Source organism: Eumetopias jubatus, unplaced genomic scaffold, assembly GCF_037043125.1.
Source record: "Eumetopias jubatus isolate StellerSeaLion01/CBP00866 unplaced genomic scaffold, mEumJub1_p1.0 scaffold_7, whole genome shotgun sequence".
Taxonomy (NCBI): domain Eukaryota; kingdom Metazoa; phylum Chordata; class Mammalia; order Carnivora; family Otariidae; genus Eumetopias; species Eumetopias jubatus.
This window is the reverse complement of record NW_028274813.1, coordinates 98,390,263-98,411,183: the sequence shown is the minus strand read 5'-3', so window position 1 is coordinate 98,411,183 and position 20,921 is coordinate 98,390,263. Positions and strand designations below refer to the sequence as shown.

The 20,921-nt window shown below is 48.3% G+C and overlaps 1 protein-coding gene across 1 annotated transcript in view; it reads right to left on the bottom strand.

Annotated features, from left to right (window-relative positions):
• The window catches only part of MYZAP (myocardial zonula adherens protein), an 85,832-nt gene that overhangs the window by 62,291 nt on the left and 2,620 nt on the right, over window positions 1-20,921 (bottom strand). Inside the window, exon 2 of the mRNA XM_028100156.2 lies at window positions 12,643-12,729. Within this exon, the coding sequence (XP_027955957.1) occupies window positions 12,643-12,729 (87 nt within the window). The remainder of the gene's footprint in view (window positions 1-12,642; window positions 12,730-20,921) is intronic.

Sequence of the window (20,921 nt, the reverse complement as noted above, 5' to 3'; positions counted from 1 at the left end):
AATTCATAGACAAACCAACCTACATCCAGTCTCCCCTGGGGCTGACGCTGGTACCTTGATAATCACAGTACAGAACCCTGAATTCCATAATGGCAACTCTGCTCTCCCACTAATTTTTTATTTTTTTAAGATTTATTTATTTAGAGAGAAAGAGAAAAAAAACATGAGTGGAGGAGGGGCAGGAGGGGGAGAGATTCTCAAGCAGACTCTCTGCAGAGCCCGACTCAGGGCTCAATTCCACAACCCTGAGATCACAACCTGAACTGAAATCAGGAGTCGGATGCCCAACCAACTGAGCCACACAGGTGCCCCTCCCACTAATTTTTTTTTTAAGATTTTTATTTATTTATTTGAGAGAGTGAGAATGAGAGATAGAGACAGCACATGAGAGGGGGGAGGGTTGGAGGGAGAAGCAGACTCCCCACTGAGCGGGGAGCCTGATGTGGCACTCGATCCCAGGACTCCAGGATCATGACCCGAGCTGAAGGCAGTCACTTAACCGACTGAGCCACCCAGGTGCCCTCTCCCACTAACTTTTAAACCACCGTTGCATAAATTCCTTCCATGTACCTGCAAAATATTTTTGGCATACGAAATTGTAATTTGCATTTTATTGTATTTGTTTTTTAAAGATTTTATTTATTCATTTGAGACACAGAGATAGAAAGAGAGAGAGAGAGAAAGAGAGAGAGAGCATGAGCGGGGCGAGAGGCAGAGGGAGAGGGAGAAGCAGGCTCCCTGCTGAGCCAGGAGCCTGACGTGGGGCTCGATCCCAGGAAGCTGGGATCATGACCTGAGCCGAAGGCAGACGCTTAGCCATCTGAGCCACCCAGGTGCCCCTGTAATTTGCATTTTTAAAATCATTCATTTGGGCAGAATAAAAACTTTATGATTCCATTCATTTAAAGTTTGTCAAAGAACGGTCTAAAAAGATACATGACAAATTATTAATAGTAATGACCTCTAAGGAGGGGGCGGTGTAGCGGGGCAGGGGTACTGGGTATCAGAACATCTTTCAATTCTTTCTTTATACCCATTTGTATTGCTTGTCTGTCTAGGATTGAAGCTTTAAAAAAAAAAAAAACTAGAAAACAAAACATCCATTGCTTCCCACGCTTCGGTACATATTTGGCAAGAGATGGGATATGAGGGGCTGTGACACTCTGTATCTGCTTCCAGAAAATGATTCCGCTTGAGTCCTTGGTGCTTGGGCCCCACAGGCACTAAAGCAACTCTTGAAATTTGTATATAAATTTAGGTGGAGAGGCTGTTCCATGGCTCTTGGTGGAGTGACAAGCTGGGATCCAGACCCCCAGTTTCCCAGACATATAATTAGGAAGAGGAAAAGCTCTAATGCAACTCCCTGCATACCAGGCAACAAAAGCATGCTCTTTCAGTCAGACTCCACCCAGTTCCTGAAAAACAAGCTGATGAGGACAGGAGGCTTTGGTGAAAGGCATTTCTGCAAGTAAAGTCTTTCCCAGATGGACTGGGTTTCAGGAAAATGCTCAGGTGGCCGCATACAGAGGACTCTGCCTCCCTGCCCAGTGGAGGGACGAGGACCAGCAGCCGTGGAGGAGAACACACACAATGTCACAGACAACACAACGAGGTCTGCGAAACACAGCTCTAGACGTGGTGGCTCTCACAGTTATGCACGGAAAGACACTGAAGATCTGCGAAGTGAAAAACAGTCATTTCCATATTCTTGGGTTTTGTTTTTAACATGTATGTTTGTGTGCATAAAACATCCAGAAGGACGGAATCCAGACTTTTAATACCAGTGGCCTCAGTTGAAACGGGATTTCATTTTTCTGCCCCTTATGCTTCTGTAGGTCTGATTTTTAGCCAGAAAAAAAAAAGGGGGGGGGTTATCTTTGAATGAATAACTTTCATTTCAGTTTTCAAAAAACTAAAAAGTTACTACAAAGCCAAGGATAAATAAAAGAGCCCAGAGAAGGGCCCAGCCCAGGACTCTGGTCAGGAGCGGGGCCGTCCTCATGGGCCGCTCCACACCGAGAGGGTTCCCAAGGCAGCATGAGCAGCTGCAGCACTGTTTATGAAGAGCAAGCAGGGGACAAATATTGGTTGTCTCTTTTATTACACAGCATCTTCTTTAATCCCCACAGTAACCCTACCACATAAATATTATTAGTTCTCCCAAGGTGGCGACATTCAAGCGCCTGAGTACATCTTCCCAAATCTAAGCTCTTCCCTTTGACCACAAAGCCTTCAATAGCTACGAGTCAGGAGTGAAACGGAATCTCACGTCTCTATGTGGTAGCCCAGACCTCAGGGGCAGGGAAGCCAAGAGCCAGGGCCCCGGGCCGGTCAGGGCCACTGGGAAGAGGCAGGCTCAGCATAGCATGGGGAGGCTCCTGGGCTCCATCTTCCCCTATGCCCCGCCCCCCCACCTCCTTTCTGTTCCTTTATCAGTCAACCTCCTTCTTGTCACAGGGCATTACATGGGCCATTCCCTCTGTGTGCAGTGCCCACTGCTGGTCTGAAATGTCTCTCCCTCAAGGACATCTTCACTCAGACTGGTTAAGTCCCTACACCTTCACCACAACCATAACAGAGTGACTCTTAGTATCATCCTATACGTAAGGTCTGCTCGCCCATCCACTGGGCCTTGTTGGTCTTCTTTTCCATCACAGTCTCTGACACCTAAGTGACCGACAATGAATTTCTCAATAAATATTTGCTAAATGGAGAGGGAGCTTTAGAAGTTGGAAGAAATTCTGGGGACTCTTCCAGATTATGTAAATATGGTCCAGCTGAAGGGAACATCCTCTGCTCTTCTTAGATGGAGGGACAGGGAGCTGATGTTTGCCCCGGTCATAAAATCTCTATCCAGAGGAGTTGCAAAGGAGCCCAAGACTGCTATCGTTCTGACAAAATGTCAGTATGCTTTTGGTGAAAAACTGGAGAACACAGAAAAAAATAGAAAAAAGAGTTGACATGTTTAGCACGGTGTCTGTGGCAGAATATTTTTCCTCTCAGGTCCTTTAAAATATCTCCCTATAAGATAAATATTAGTTTTTTAGGCATGATAACAGCATTGTGATTGTATTAAGAGAGAACCTTTATCTTTCAGAGAAACATGCTTAAATATTTATGATATCTGGGATACAGGGTGGAGGAAGCGGATGAGAGTACAGACCAGGCAGGACTGAGCCTGGCTTGAGGGTTCTGGGGCGGCTGGGTGAAGGGTCAGTGATTCATCACACCATTCAGTCTCCTTTTGTATACGTTTGAAATTCTCTATAATTAAAAGTTGGATTGTTTTTTTTTTTAAACTTCTTTGTAAAACTGCTTGGTCGGTATTAAAATATCAAATTCTTAAAAACGTACTAGGCCTACGAAAAGCCTCCTGGGCATGAAACAATACGAGGTAAAACTGCCTTGAAAACCAAAGCCCTAACAAATGCACAAAACAAAAAGAAAGTCAGAGCCAAAGAAAGGAAAAAGTACCAGCCAACTGAAAGGCATCCCGTAACCCATACGTGAAATGCAGCGGAATTAACAACAAGCGGAATCAGAGAAACGTACGGAGAATCTCGCAGTTAAACTGTTCCCTGGGCTGTACTCATAGCTGAAAACTTACTTACAGGCTCGTGCTATTTTCCCCAGAGATGAATGTAGTGGAAAGTGCCTTAGAAAGAAGGACAAACTACAGAAAAGGAACTTCACCTAAATTCCTGCCGCAAGGGCTTTCCGGCTGCTGGAGAGCTAGACCATATTTCCCAGAATGTATGATCTTCCAGGAGATAAGCTCCGTAACGCAGTGGCTGGATCTGCCACATTCACTGCTTTATCCCCAATACTCAGCATAAAGAGATGCTCAATAAATACATTTTGAAGGGAGGGAGGAAGACAGAATATTTGGAATTGGGTCTATGTCAGAAGATTTGTAGCATCTGGTCTTCCAAAACACTGATCTGTGCAAAGGAAGACAATCCTTTGGTCAAGAAGGGTTCTCAGCGAAGAAATACCAGCAGACACACACAGTTTAACATAAATCCAAACCAATGGTGGTAGCCTGCCACAGCCAGCCCGTGGCCCCGGAGGCCAGGACGGGCAGCCGGTCACCTGTCCGGTCTGCCAATGCGACTTAGATGGACCATTACATGAACTAAATGACATGCAAACTAGAAGCCAAGTTATTTCCAAAACTTCTTGCTTTGAACCTCTTCTTCCAGCCAGGGGGCAGCAGCTGACCCAGGGATGGCTGAGCACTGAGCCAGGGGCATCCTACCTACCTTGCAGGCAAGGGACCACACTGTCAGGAATGTGCTCTGACCTGTGTGTCCATCCTAGCAAATGAGGAGTTCCCAGTCATGAGTCACACTTGACATTTTTTCGTCTCCTTGTGACGAAAATGAACACTACAGCCAGCCTGAGAGGGCTTCCCACAGCCTGGGAGGCAAATAGGGAGGGGACAGTCTCCTCAAAGGAATGGATATCTCTCGCTTATTAAGGTATTTGTTATTTCTGAGAATCTCACAGACCGAAGAGACCATTTTATATAAAATAATAATCTCATGCTTGGACAAAGACCAATCATTTTTAATGCTTAAAGAGAAGGAAAAGAACAACCTGTAGCCAAGTAGAAATCCCAAAGGGAGTGTAGTTCTAATAATAGTATCCTGATAGGAGGTAGCTTCTTAAAGCTATTACCTTCTAGCTTCTAGGCAGTCAACAGCTGGTTAGGCCCAACAACCCCAGAGAAAAAGGAAAAGACTATCTGGAGGGCAAAATCAGGAACTTTTTGGCTGGAACCCAGTCACACAGTACACACATCACGTAACCTTGACTGATAAAATACAAATATCCTCCATAGACCTTCCCTGATAAGAGAAAGTGTGAGGGTTGACATTCCCATGGCCACGCGGCCATGCCACAGAACCCAGTTGGAACTGCAAATCCAGTGTACCAGCTGCGTGGTCTTGTGCAAGTTATTTACTGCACTGAGCTTCAGCGTCCTGAACAGGACAAGGGGGATGATACCACCCACTTCAGAGGGTCGTTCTAGAAATACACAGAATAATACACATAAAAGCTCGTGGACGCTGCTGGGCATACTAGGAGATATGGAGAGATTCTATTCTTAGTGGTGGGATCTTTCCATTTCTGAGTATCTGGGATCCTGCTGAAGTCTACACGTTTGTCTGGAGGCTTCTGTCTGTCTGCCTCTCTCTTCTTGGGTCTTTTTGCTGTTTGCGTCATAGCCATCGCCGTGACAGTGAGATGTTCACCCCTCGACTGGTCTTGTGGCTCTTCCTAGGATGATAATCACAATCTCAGGAGGTCAAAAAATGGAAAAGAGCTGTGTAGTCCAATGGGCTTGTAAGCGGCACCACAGCCGTCCTCGGTGTCTGACGAGGCCAGGGCGGGGGGTGTGGGGTGGAGGGTGGGGGGGCGAGACTGCTGGAGCGGCTGGCACAGCCCTGGCCTTGCTTGAAACCACAGTCCCTAGGCTTTCCCTCTTTTAGTGATGGACTTCCCTCTATATTCAGTTGGATACAGAGGTCCACAGCTAAAGAAATTTGGAAAAACACTGGGTCCAGGCTAATACCTACATTTGCTAGAAGAGAAAACTGAGGCCCAGAGATGACCGGTCTGGCCCGACCACTATGGTGGCAGGTGAGGGAACCAGCACCAGGACTCAGGCCTCTTGCCATCCTCCTGGGGCTGCTATCTCGGAGAGCACACGGAGTCCTGCACGCCACCGGGCACCACCAGCACCGATCCGAATCCTGGCAGCACGCTCCCCACCCTGGCAACAGCCCGTGCTGTTGTATAAACAGTCACGCCAAGGACGAGGACTCAGCATGCTTACTCATCTAGGGCTTTTAAGGGAAAGGGGACTATAAAGCTGAATGGCAAGGGTTTGCTCCTTTGAAACATTATCCTGGGCTATGAAAGTTCCCGACTTTGCATTCATACACACGTACCTGCTCTCCCTCACTGGCGTTCTTAAAGATCTAAAGAGAGACCGCTTCTGTAAAAAGACAGGTCACTAACGGACACCTACACTGGTGGGATGTTAACAGCTACTGAAAATATCATCTGCTTCGAGGCACCTGGGTGGCTCAGTCATTGCGCATCTGCCTTTGGCTCAGGTCATGATCTCAGGGTCCTGGGATCGAGTCCCGCATCAGGCTCCTCGCTCAGTGGGGAGCCTGCTTCTCCCTCTCCCTCTGCCTGCCGCTCCCCCTGCTTGCTCTCTCTCTCTCTCAATCTGACAAATAAATAAAATCAAAAGAAAGAAAAAGAAAGAAAGAAAGGAAGAAAGGAAGAAAGGAAGAAAGAAAGAAAGAAAGGAAGAAAGGAAGAAAGGAAGGAAGGAAGGAAGAAAGGAAGAAAGGAAGGAAGAAAGGAAGAAAGGAAGAAAGGAAGGAAGGAAGGAAGGAAGGAAGAAAGGAAGGAAGGAATGAAGAAAGGAAGAAAGGAAGGAAGGAAGAAAGGAAGGAAGGAATGAAGAAAGGAAGAAAGGAAGAAAGGAAGAAAGGAAGAAAGGAAGAAAGGAAGAAAGGAAGAAAGAAAGAAAGAAAGAAAGGAAGAAAGAAAACAAATATCATCTGCCTCAAATTACTTTGTCATTTGCAAAAGCCTTCACCACCACACAGACTCAGCAGAGCTCAGGTCGTGCTTGCTAAAATTCAAGTACACAGTGAGACCCTGATTTAGCTGATAAATCTGTAATAGCTGGTGTTAGTTCTCTTACTGCCTTTGTGTGTGTGTGTGTGTATGTGTGTGTGTGTGTGTGTCTCTAAGAACACACTACATACAGATTTGCATAGGAATATGCGTACATACATTCACAAAATTCTTTGGAAATGATGGGGGTTAATTTCAACATTACACCAATTTGAATTTTAATGTTCAACAATTTTATAAACATTCTATTCCATATTTATCACTTCCTCAGTATGAAATGTGTACCCACAAACTAAGAGCATTTCCTCTCCCATATTTTTAATAATTTTTAATATATAAACAAAAGCCCACAGCTAATTTATCTGAGTTGTTAATATAATTTCAGGTAACATTCTCAAAGAAATTTGTTTTGGGCTGAATTGTGTCCTGCCAAAAAAGATATGTTGGAGTCCTAACCCCTGGTACCTCCAAACTTAACCTTATTTGGAGAGACGGCAAATTAAAATGAGGTCATTAGAGTGAGCCCTAATCCAGTATAATGGGTATCCGCATAAAAAGGAGAAAATTTGGACACACACACACACACACACACACACACACACACACACCAGGAGAACACCACGTGAACACTAGGGTTAGGCAGCCACACACCAAGGACTGCCACAGCCACCAGCAGCTGTAAGAAGCAAGGAAGGATTCTTCTAGAGCCTGCAGACAGAGCATGGCCTTGCTGACTGACACCCTGACCCCAGACTTCTAACCTCCAAAACTGTAAGCCGATGTATTTCTGTTGGTTAAGCCATTGCAGTTCATGGTACTCTGCTATGGCAGCCCTAAAAACTAAAACAAAACAAAACAACAACAACAAAATCATAAGTCATCCCTGAAGCACCTACTGTGTGCAAGGCAAGGAGCTGGGCTCTGGTACACAAAATAAAAAGACATCACCCATTGCAAATGGCTCTGAGGAAATACCTATGGGGAACAAATGCAAGAAAACACACTCCTTCTCGCTGGTCATTGGGCAATGGGAATGTGAGATGCCTCAGGAGACTTTCACACGGAGGGAGGGTGGGGTCACTTCCTAAATGTGAATACGTAGGTTCCATTCCAAACTCTCATGCAGCCTAGACCTTTCTGGGTATGTCTATTCATTTAAATGATCCAGATTCATATTTTTAAAATACCAAAATAATGGTAATGCGCTGATGAGATACCTGTATCCTAAAAATACCACATGTAAAGAACACGGAAAACTGGCCCGGCCACCAGCAGGACAGGGCTCAGCAGGACAGAGCTGATGTGCAGGGTGAGCATCTCCCCAGAGAAGCTGGCTCCCAGCCAGGAAAGGAGCAGCTCTCGGAGGTAAAGTCTGCAGAGCGAGAAAGCAAGGCCTGAGGACACGGGCAGAGAGAGGCTCAGATTTACGGGGAAGGGCATACGGATATCAAACTAAGATGCCACGGGCACAGCCCAAGATGAAGATGCAGGAAAGGCAGTTCCAGGAGGGGGAGTAACTCCCAGAAGCCTAAGGGAGAAAAGCAAAGAAGGGCCACTGTGCTTGGCATTCGAAGGGTTGAGCCTGGCCCCGAGTCACTGCCTCTCTAAGCAATATTACAGGCCACTTTGGTGGGTCTTCTCATATATTAGCTCACTTACTCTTTGCAACCAGGCATTACTGTGCTTCCTTTGAAGACAAGGAAACGGAGTGGCAGAGAAACTAAGTGTTTGGGAGCTCATCTGTGGCTGGCAAAAAGCAGTCTCGGGGCTGCCGGTACCTTCTAGAAGAGAAGAACTAAAAGCAGTAGGCAGGACCAGCCTGCCATAAGGGCAGGAAACCTCCCCCTTACCCCCCTGGAGCCCGGGACTCCAGAAAAAGACGCCTCTGCGGTGACTGCCTCCAGAAGTCTCCAAACACACCATCACGAAGCTGGGCAAGATCCACCAGGCGCCAGAGCCCTCCCCTGTAAAGGGTCTCTCTGCGGTGACTTTGGGAAGAGCGCGCGGAAGAACGGCCCAGCTGGCATGTATGTGTGGTCAGCTGCCCCCGGGATCCCAGGTGCTCGGAACACACAAAGCATCAGCCACAACGACGTCAAAGAATAAGGCCCAGGCCCGCCCTCCGTCAGCAGCAGCTCCAGCAGGATCCCAGACATGGTCCTACCAGTTCGGCTTCATCGGACACCTGGCAGGCCTTCCCACTTCCCCCTCCGCACCAGCTCCGATCCCCCCAGCCCTTGTACACCCCCGGCCCCTCCAAGAAACCCAAGTCCCCTCCACAGGGAGGGTGGTCCCGAGTTCTTGGCGCCCTGCACTTTTGCGGGGCCACCACGTCCCGGGGGAGGGACAACCATGGTGGAGGCGCATCACGCGGCATTTTCAGGGCCTCCTTGCCCGTGCCTGGCCCCTGACCCCAGTGACTCAAACGTAGGAAGCTGGCCAGGACATGGTGGCAAAATCACTCAGAATGGCCTCACAGCTATACCACCAGTACCTTCTGGTGCAACCACCACCCAAGGACTTCAGTCCTGAGGAAACGGCCGGCCCCACCCTCCTCCACTCTACCCCGATTCCTCGGCAGTGAGTCACCGACGCATCACAGATGGGCGCTTGGCTGCACACCAGGTCCACCCAGCAGCGTGCGAGGCCTCCTGGAGCATGTTCTGCCGCCACGGCTCCTGCCCAGTGTTCCTCACAGCCCTGGGCTGCCCCCGTGCCCACAGGAGGGACTCTGGCCCCCATACCGCCACTTTTACCTGCTTTACATACAAGGGCTCATGATAATATCTGGATTAAAAAAAGAGAGTCTTATGGCTTTGAAAAGTTTGAAAAGCACTGTTTAAGACAAAATGGGCACATCTAAGTATATGACTAGGTTACCAACTCCCGCTTGATGTAGAACACGCGCCCTCTCTGCTTGGGAAGACTTGATTCCTCTCAGCGCTGACGTGCCCTCCAGTGCCTCGCAGCAGCAGAAACCCTTCATAAACCGCTCCCAGGCACGCAGCTGGGGTCTAGCTCCAACAGACCAGACTCCCCACTTCCCTTGCCGCGCATACGGAGACAGCCACTACGGCCCCTCTCCTTCACTCCCTCCAGCTTAGGCCGCTTCCTCAAAAAGTGCTCCTTCTGATTCCTCATGTGTTAAGCAGCCGTGAGCCCCTGGACACAGCTCAGGTCCAGTTCCCTAAAAGGACAGACAAGGCAGCAGAGAGGGCAGAAGGGACACCCCCCCAGCATCACAGCGCCCCCCTCCATCTAGTCAACAACAGGTGTCTGGCTGGGTGGTTCTGGTGATGAGCTTTAACCCCCAAACTTCTTCAGAGAATGTTCAAAGCTACACACAGGCTGAGAAAATAGTTCAAGGTACCATTATCACAAGTAAGAAAAGTAAGAGTTATTCAATAATATCGAATATGTGGTTCATATTCAAAACTGTACAATTACCCCAATATAACTTTTACAGATTTTTTTTGATCCCAGATCTAACCAAGGTTCACTCATTATATTTGATGTTAACCCTCCTTATAGTCTCCTTTTGGCCAAATGTTTTTGCAGAATGTCCCACATGTGGGGTTTGTTTCCTTATTATTCGATTTAGTTGAACAAGTTGGCATGAACATCACATAGGTGATATCGGGCACTCCTTGGCTGCATCACTTCGGGAGCCCATAGGTCAGGCTGCCCCCTTCCTGGGAGAGCTAGACTGGAGCTTTGGTTGAAATGCTGGCTGCCAGACTGTACCATTGTACCTGTGGAGCCAGGAGGTAACGTGTGAGGGCATGCTCTGGGAGCGTGTGAAAACACTGTTCCATGATAATCTTCCACCAACTAGCCTTTGCGTCCACTGATGAACTGACCTAGGGGTTACAAAATAGAGATTTTCCGAGTTTATCAGCTGAAGTTCTATAAAAGAGCTTGCCCTTTGTAAATCTCTGATGATTACTGTACACTCGTGAATCTTTTTTTTTTATTATGCAACATGTCAAAACATATTACTGGCATTACTTTTTTTTTTTTAAAGATTTTATTATTTATTCATGAGAGACAGAGAGGCAGAGGGAAAAGCAGGTTCCCCACAGAGCAGGGAGCCCGACGCGGGACTCAATCCCAGGACGCCGGGATCACGATCCGAGCCAAAGGCAGACGCCTAACCGACTGAGCCACCCAGGGGCCCCTGTCATTACTTTGATGTTCACATTGTTCCGGTTTTGCCAGTTCAGTGAGACCCCCTTCAAACTGGCTTCTGGGTCCTTTGCTATGACCCCTGCCGTGTGAGTGCCCGCCTCACTCTCCGGCAGGAGACATCCCAGGCTCGCCCTGGACTGGCCTTGCTCCCACGTGGGGCCAGCCATTTTTTTCTGGATCCTTTGGTGGGACTCATCCTCCCTCTTTAAGCAGACAAGCAACTTCACTTTCTCTCAACCTGGTGCTAGTCATTTCCTCATCCCCTGCCCCCTTCCCCCTTCCCCTGTCATTCATCATTTGAATTAGTACACACAGCTCTGTACTTAGTAGGAAGGGGGGGGAGAAGGGGCTAAGAGAAGGGGAGGAGAGACAAAGACCAACCCAGTAAATTTAAGGATTTTCTCAACCATGTACCACTCACAGAGGAGCTTCCTTTTTTACAGGTGGCCACGTTAGCGGTCAACTCCGTAGCAAGGCTTGTCATTGTCTCATGATTCCATTCATAAAACTTCTATGATCACATAGCCTATCATTTTACTATTTTATTTTATGCTTACACAAAATATATGCACAAGAACGATTACTACCTACCCCCGGCACTCGTGTTCCCTTCTCTGGTTTTATTTGTCTCCATCAGCACTTACTACCTTTGAAATTCTATAAAATACAATTTTTTAGGGCTGCCTGGGTGGCTCAGTCGGTTGAACGTCTGCCTTCAACTCAGGTCATGAGCCCAGGGCCCTGGGATCGAGTCCCAGGTTGGGCTCCCTGCTCAGCAGGAAGCCTGCTTCTCCCTCTCCCTCTGCCTGCCGCTCCCCCTGCTTGTGCTCTCTCGCTCTAATAAATAAATAAAAACTTTAAAAAAATGAAATATTATTTTTTAATTCTCCTTCTGCCCCCGACTAAGAGGTAAGTTCCGTGACTGACAGGCACTTTTTGCTCACTGCTCTGTTCACCTCTGGACTTGCCGCGGAGTACTGGTACCCTACACCCAACGCACAGTGCCCGGAATACAGGACATGTCCCATAACTCTCTGTGGGTGAGAAAAATGGCTTGCTCGGGACAAGACACCTAGAGGTGAGCGGCACCTCCTATGCCTCTGCTGGGCCTCCGCTTCAGTGTCACCCCCAGCAGTCAGCTCTTCCCTTCCCCATGTTCCCAGAGCCTCTTGCCCTTCCGGACCCTAACACTTGAACTATCACGCTAACATCGCTCCCCAGTCTGTCCCCCCTGAAAAACTTCGAGCTCCTCTAAGACGAGGACAAGGTCAGATAACTCGCGGCCCAGCACTTAGCACAGAAATCTGCTCCGCCCTTGAGCCCAGTGCCCCTGCCGCGAGTCCAGGCTGCCCGCTGGGCTCGTTCTCTCCAGGCGGCCTTCCCCGTGAGCTGTGCTTCGGCCTCCAGCGGCGGAGACAGGCTCGGCCTCGGGCAGCTCACAATGGGCCCTGTGACTCCACAGGACTGGGCTCTTTCAGGAAAAGCCCGTTCCCTGCCACGGCACCTGTCACTAAGGCGAACGTCCCTACAGCTTCAGGGCCCCACAGAGCCAGCGTTCAGCAAGAAACAAGAGCAGGGCCAGGAGGCCGGCGGAGCCAGCCAGGCAGGGCGGTCGGACTTCTAGGAAGACGGAGGATGCGGTGGCAAGGTCAGGAGGGCCTTTTCATCAGCAGAGTCACTGACAGTCAGACTCTGTGAACAGCCTGCATAGAGGGCGGGCGGGGGACGGGGTTCAAACGAAAGAGCGCAAAGATGAGAACTTGTCAGAGCTTTGCCTCAGAGACCGCTTACTTGTTCTTTTCTTCCAACCTTCTTTTCACCTGACTCTGAGGTTGGACTCTCAGGGGGTATGGTCAGCCGCAGTCTGCAGACATTTGCCTAGGAGAGACGGAGAGGAGAAGCCAGTTAGGAACCCGCCTTGAAGGCAGAAATATGCTGGGTGAGCTTGTGCTTCCCAGAGCCTGTTTCCGCCACCGAGCAATGAGGTGGTCGTACCAACCACACAGGAGACCCTGAGGATAAGACCAGTTTTTGCCCGGCCTGCCATCAGGCACTCACCAACCTGCTCTTCCAAACAAGGACATTAACAAGTAATTTCACAGCAAACATTTTTTTTTTTAATTGGTTCAGGTTCCATAACAGCATGTACAGAATGATCACAGCTCACACGCATAGGTCAAAATACACACCGTGGTGTCTGGGCTGTGAAGGTGCTTTCTCCGGGACTATCTGTTGAATCTTTCTCTAACGGACAAGCACACGCACAAGCACAGAGTTTTTTTAAAAAGTCCATACACTCATGTTCACAGCAGCACCATGCACAACACCAAAAGGTGGAAGCAACACCAATGTCCGTCACTGGCTGAATGGATAAATAAAATGTGGTATCTACGTAGACTGGAATATTATCCGGCCTTAAAAGGGAAGGAAATTCTGACACATACTGCAACACGGATGAACCTTGAGGACATCATGGTTAGTGAAAGAAGCCAATCATACAAAGACAAATATCGTATGACTCCACTTGTATGAGGTACCTAGAAGAGTCAAATGCATGGGGACGGAGAGCAGAATGGTAATTGCTAGGGGCTGAGGACACAGAGGAATGGAGAGTTATTATTTAACAGGTATGGAGTTCCAGTTTGAGAAGATAAAAATAGTCTGGAGATGAATGGTGGTGACGTCTGCACAACAATGAGAATATAGTTAATGCCACATGATGTCTATTTCACCCTAATGTCACAGCCTGGTCCTGCTGTGACTTCCTAAGGAGAAGTGATTGGGCCACTGGAAAAGGCCAAAGAGGGTCCCAGCAGCACGCAGAGTACCCAGCCCACAGCCATGTGGGCCTGACTCATGGGAGTGCTGCTTGTCCCTGTTATGGACTGCATTGTGTCCCCTGAAAATTCCTATGTTGGAGTCTTACCCCCCAGGACCTCAGAATGTGACTGTATTTGGAAACAGGCTCTTTACAGAGGTTATTAAGTTGAAATGAGGTCGTTAGGGTGGGCCTAATCCCAAATGACTGATATCCTTATAAAAAGGGGAACCTGAAGACAGACACACATATAGGGAGACCACCATGTGAACATGCTGAAGAGAGAGGCCTAGAACAGGTCACTCCCACACAGGCCTCAAAGGAACCAACCCTGTCAACACCTTGATTTTGGACTTCCAGCTCCAAAACTATGGGATAATAGATGTCTGTTGTTTAAGCTACCTGGTTGGTGGTACTTTTTATAGCAGTCCTAGCAAATTAATATACCCCCAGCCTTGTCTGCAGGGTCATGGGTCCGCACGGGTCCACAGGGCGGCCTCTAAGCAAAACTACCCTGCAGCCTAGACACCCAGAATGGGATAGGATTGTAAAGACCTTTGAAGTCCAACCTGCCAGCCTAGGAAGGAACCCCCACACGCACCCATGTACCTGGCAGGTGGGCGCTGAGACTGAGGATAGCATTTTCCATGAGCAGGTAAGAGAGTCCATTTGGGACATGCGTTAGCACCTCCACACACACTGTCACCTCCCTTCGAGACATCCCATTTTGCTCCCAGGTACCTCCAGCTTCCTGATGATGAACTTACATGTTCCCTCAGAACTCCGACCTAAGGGACCCGGGGTTCCCCTCAGGGACAGCAATAGAATTCCCTTTTCTCCACATTGGCCTCCTTCCCTCTGAAGCTCTTCTCCTCTGGACTTAAAAACCCCAGCTCTTTCGGCTAAATGACTTGGCCTCACAATCATTCTCCATCCTCACTCTCCTCTGGGCAAGCTTCATCCCCCAGGGACCACAGGGCTCTCACTGTCCCTGATGTGGCCAACTTGGCACCGAAGCTTCAAAGCACACTGCTAGTCATGTTGGCCAAAGACAAACCACCCATTCCAGCTAGGAGGTAGCGCGCTCTTAGCTGACGGCCGAGAGCGCTGCTGGGAATCCGAGTTCCTCCAGAGAAGGGCAAACCTCTGACTTGGGGCCGCCCGGACCGGTCGGAACCAGCTGGCATTTGCACAAACATCAAAGTGTAACTCACACCAGGTAGGCAACCCAAGTCTGTGACGGTCAACAATCATCTGTGATAGGCTGATCTAGTCCGCAGCATCATTTTGCAGAGAAAAGGAAGTGCTTTTCTCCTGCACCCCATTCCATACACACACGTGTGTACATACACACATGGGTAAATACGAGCACACACTTGCACAAGTGCACACACAAAGGTATCAATGCCTACTGGCTGTGTTGACTATGGGCAAGCTATTCAATCTCTTTGAATCTCAAGTGTAAACGCAGATTAAAGGAAGTCTGGCACACAGTAAGCCTCTAACGGTATGAGAGATTTGTATTGTTACTGAGATGCGATCATCATCCTATAAGCTCCAAAATGAAACAGGCCCAACTTGGCTTTATGGTTCTGCTTTCCATGATAACTACCATTTGGTCAACGGATCTATTGTAAGTGATACCTTTTGGTATGGTAATTGGTCCCTAATGGCAGGAAATTTCAGAATAAACTAAAGACTGAAGAGGACACAAGGCCCAGAAGGGACCCCACTGGTCCAATCACCCAAAAGTGCAATGCTCCCTTCCCCTATTTGAGACAATTCTTGATCTGTCCGCCCAGAACTCTGATACTCCTCAGCATACTTCCTGCAGCACTCCACACTGAGCCAAGTGTACCCTGGGGGATGACAAAGCCCCAGGATAAATAGAATGTATTTCCCCTAAACCATCAGTTTTACCTGGTGATAGATAATGAATGAACATAAAACGAACCTGTAAAATCACACATTTGACCTCAAAGCTATCCGGCAGCTGCAGCAGGTTCTAAACACCCAGGCCCCTGTGTTAAATGTTTACTCTTGTCCTTAGAGGTGCTTTAAGGCATGGGCTCCTCTCATCAGTGCTGGCCCGCTGACGGACGGACTACACACAGTTTAAACCCAGCTTGGAAGAGGGTCAGACACCTTCCTGATAAGATGGCCAAATGTGTTGTCGTGTGAAAAAAAAGAAAATTGCAAGAAAAAATGTGACTAATAATCCCATTTTTGTTTTTTAAATGCACTCTAATAATCTACATAGATTGATGGAAAAAATTGTCTTGAAGGAAACACAACCAACTGATGGTGGTGATGGTTACCTCTGTATGGTGGGATTCCCACATTGTTTCCAACTGTTCCAAGTATGTGTCAGTTTTTTTCATTAAAAATAATGGCAGTAATAGCAGTAATAAAGATTGAGAGGCAATGTATTCAAAAGAGAGAGACAGATCAAGCTTTCCTAGACCCATAGGACTGCCTCAGGAGCAGCAAAGAGAACAACCCAGAGGTCTAGAAAATATCCTGAATTCCTCAACAGAAGCACTAAGTAGCACTTGAAGGTACCCACTAGGTTGACCTGGTATAGTTTACCTCCTTTAATTCATTCACTTTCAGGTAATCTCCCCGTGGGAAATTTTCCCACTGAGTAAGATCAAGGCACAGTTGCTTATCTCTCTGAGCATTTTATGATGCTGATCTCCACGGCTTCCTTAAACTCTAATACACAATACCCAGAGCAGCCCAGGCTGGGCAGTACCGGAGGAAGGTAGGGTACTTTATTCCCAGGGACTCCCACAGCACCTGGCTCAGCCCTATGTTCTGAACAATGAGAAGAACTGAATCTTACTTACCCTGAACACCACAGCTATTGGATTAGCTGTCCCCCCAAGCAAGGGTCCTTTCCACTGGATCGAAAGCAGGAAGGTAGACTCAGTGTATTTGATCATTAGGTTATGGAGCACCCACTACTTATAAAATACTTTTAAGGGCAATGAGGGTACCAAGATGAAAAAGAAATAGCCATGTTCCCAAGAGCTCAGCTTCCAAAAATACACCCAAACAAGGCGAATAAGAACACTTAGTGTAACCAACACAGGGTAGCTTGGTGGTTAAGGCTTGGTGGAACTGCACTTCCTTATAAAGGGGTAGGAATATAAAAGGAACCACAGTCTTAACTGGAGGTGGGAGTTTATCAAAGGCTCCTAGAGATGACACTTGAGCTGGGTATAGAAAGACAAAAAGTCCAAAAGGACTTTGTGGTTCATTGAGGTTTGGAGAATCCATCATCACAACAGCAAACAACTACCAGGCCAGGCATTTGCTCCAGGCTGTGGCCAAAGGCTCAGATGTGAGAATGTTCTGAGAACAGTAAGTGGGCCTACAGCGTACACTAGAGTGGGGCAGGAAAACGGACAGACAGGTAGAGGCCAAACTCTAACAAGCTACAAAGGCCTGATGGAGAAGCAAGGTCTCTAGTGGAAGACAATCAGGAGTCATTCACCTCTTTGGAGGAAGGGACTAACACTCAAAATCTGAGTTCAGTGATTCAACAGCAATTCATCAGTACCTCCTATTATATTCCATGCATTACAACATGGAGGGAAGGGGGGAAAATATGGGGAGAGATCAAGCAAGCTTTGTGCTTTAATTGCTTTTGTTGCCCTTATAGGGCTTAGCATAGTATCAACACATAATAAGCGCTTGCTCAGTAAATTAAATGTCAGTATGAGTTTCTTTTTAGGTTGAACTAAAACACAGTAAGGCGAATATACCTGAAACTCCCCAGAGAGCCTTCTACTTTCTTCAAACCAACCCCTCCTGGGAGGGACATCAAGGGAGGGGCAGATAGTATTCAAGCCTCCTCCACAAGAAAATACACAACCAAGCCCTTGTCTGCAACTCAGGGCACCTGGGAGCTAGGCAGGTCCTCTGGGACCTTGTTTCTGACCCCCGCATTGTGGAGGCAGAAGGCAGGTCTCCATCTATGGGAGAAACTGGGGAGCCACATACCATCATGCTCTTAGCTTTAGCACATGAGCTCACCCAAGAGAAAACTATCATCAAATTAAAAGGGGTGGAGAACATGACCCAGGGAGGGGGCAGGGGTTGCTCAGTTGACAAAGACGTACTTCCCTAAGGAAATTAGCCAAATGCATTTCCATTACTCTAAGGCCTGGTTCACTTTGTGACTGTGGGTTCCTGCCCAGTTCCACCTAACAACAGGAGGTGTGGTTTCTGTGATGTGGCTCAGAGGACAGACACCACACTCTGCTCGGCACAAGCATTACATCTCTGGACTGTACGGAACAAGGCATGGTTCACCTGGAGGTGGCCTCTTAGCCCTGCCGTGGCCCTGAACTTACAGGCCTGGTGATCTACATCAGAGTGGGGCAAACCTCTTCTGTGAAGGGCGAAATAGAAAATATTTAGGTTTTGCAGGCCACTGGGAAAACCATTCTTATCTCAGAGGCATCCAAAGCAAGCCAAGAGGGCCAAATATGGCCCAGGGGGCAGGAGCTGATCTACATACTTGGACTCTTTGTAGGTGGTGTATGGTGTTCTCCAGCCCCTCTTTCCCGTGTCAGGACAGACTCCAGACAAAATTCATAAATATAAAGACAGTGACCTCTCCTTCCTGTCCTCACGGGCTCACTTCTGTACCAGCACACAATGTGCCCAGGAATGCCAACATGCAGAGAGAAAATGCAGGTCGATGAATGCACACAAATACCAGCATGACCTGGAGTGTTAGGAACCCCCCCTTCCCACACCACCACCTTGACCTTTCACAAAGCCAATGGGACCTTCCAGAGCACTGTCCCAGGAGTGTCTGTATTCCCAAGAAAGCTGTAAGAAGACAGCAATGACTAAAGAAGTAGTTCGCATTCTTGGCTGCACATTAGAATCACCTGGGGAGCTTCCTGAAAAACACTAGTGTTATTCTCTACTTTCAGAGGTACACATTTAAACTGTCTGGGGTGGGGCCGGGGCATAGATATTTTAAGCTTCTCGGTGATTCTATGTATAACCAGGGTTGAGAAGCACTGACTTAACCAAAGGAATGAAACTCCAACTTGTGCAACAGGATGAGGCAACTGAACTATTTGGAGGCCTTCCCAGAACTGTCAAACCCTTCACCTGGACCAGCACTGCCATCCGTCACCTGCTTCCTGCCCAGGTGGGCCAGAGGTGATGGGCTGGCTTTATCCCAAGCTTCTCTTCCTCGTTTCCTGTTTGCCAATTCAGCGTGAAGTGTGGCCCCTTTAGGACCCCAGTGACATCCTCCTCTTCTTAAGCACCAATTATACCAGGCCTGGGGAGGGAGGGTCCCTAACCCCTCTCCTCACGTAGTTAATCATAGATGATGCAAGCAATGACCGGGTGCACAGGCCTCTAGGAAAACACGGAAAAGGCGAGTTCAGACAAGCTCCTTGGAGGAAGTGACCCTTCCTCAAAGAGGCATGAAAGAGGCAGAGAACAGCATGGAAAGCTTGGGGAATGGCAAGTAATTTGGAATATCTGGACAAAGTGTGGGAGGGGGACAAGGAAGGCAAAGGCCAGGAGAAAGGCCTGGATGCTCTAGCATGGAATTTGTACTTGTTGCTGGTAGTACCAAGGGGGGCTTCTGAAGCAGGGTCATGAGCTGACTGGATTTCGCATTTTAGAAAGGGCACTCTGGCCTTTAAGTACAAATAAGAGTCAGCTGTATGACTGAAATTTAGGAAATAATCACTCACCTAAAGCGAGACAGAAGGAATTACCCCTGTGGCCCTCTTCTGTGTGCTAGAGAACACGGGAACTGTTTTAGGCTGGAGGAGCCGGCCACAGGAAGCTCTAAGACCAAGACGCAGGTAATGGCTGAAAGTATTTCAGATGGAAGCTTTTCAACATGGTCTCTGGTTAGTTAGCCCTGGATCCACAGCTCCTCGAGCACAACTAGACCATTTTTGAGGCTGACTGACTTGAAAGCCTTTTCCAAGTGATCAGAAGCTCGGGCATCTGGGTTTCTCGTTCGGGAATGGGCGCTCACGACAGATGAACTGTGATGCAGACCACATATGCAGCCCTCCCTCTTGCAGGACACTGAAGACACGGAAGGGTCCAGAATCCCACTCCACATCCTCTGCAGAACCACGGGCTCGCCGTCTTGAGGAAATCAAGTTTCCTTAAGAGTCCCCAAGACTCAGGTCTGTTCGTCCTACTTCTGACACGGCAAGTTGGGTGAACCAAAGCACGGAGGCTGGGACGTTTTGTCTCAGCCTGCAACTGTCACACTTTAGTGAGAGAAGCTTCTTGGCTAAGGCCTGAGGATGCCAGGGCTCCAAAACTTCGCAACTTGGCCCGTCAAGGGCCGGGTCCAGGGGGCCCTGGTGAGGAGCCAGCCTGCTTTCTGGGCGCAGTGGGCCACCTGCCCACCCGTCCCTGGTGGGTGCCGCTGCCAGCTTCCTTCCACCAGACACCGAGGTCCCACAATGCCACGTCCCTTCCTCAGAGCCCACTGATAGACAAGTTATGCACACAGATATTTCTGTGAAAAGGAAGTAAATCTGACCCATTCACTGGCCAGCTAAGGAAAATTTTTTGAGCCAATCAGACAGAAATGGGACCTAGGAGAGTGTGCGTTAGCTAGGGAGTGAGGACTGGCAGGCCAATTGGGTTTTGACAGAGGAAGCCGTTGCCAAATAGAAAGAAATATCAGCAAGAGCAGGGTAGGAGACAGTCCTATCCTGTGGCCTTTTTGGGTCTGCTTCTGTTTTGGTTTCCTTTTTATGAGCCACTGAGGGGCCATGACCAGCAACACCAGCCAACAATCTCTTATTATCAAGACAGCGTGGCGCTGGAGGAAACCCCTGACAGATCTCGGTCTCTCACCGACCCAGCCAAACAGCTTCACCAAAAGCATTTGGCTGCACGAAGCAACACGTGCCTTCCTCCCTCAACACACACAACCTGGCCACACAGCCGACCTTTCATTTCAAGGGCTCATTTAGTGGGATTAACTTCATTTGCAAAATTCCCTTCAAAATCGTGAAGCGATGTCGGTATTTTTGGAAATGTTTTCCCTCATTCTCTAAGGGGCATCACGCTGTCCTTACTCTCCAGCCAGTCTATCTTCCTGCTGTTGCCATAGATAAAACTATTTTCAGTGCACAACTGGTTTGAAGGTAGATTTTTTTTTTTTCTAATTTCACAACCCCTGCTGCTTGGCATCCATAAATGCCTCTGCTTATCAGCTGATACAAATTACTTTCCC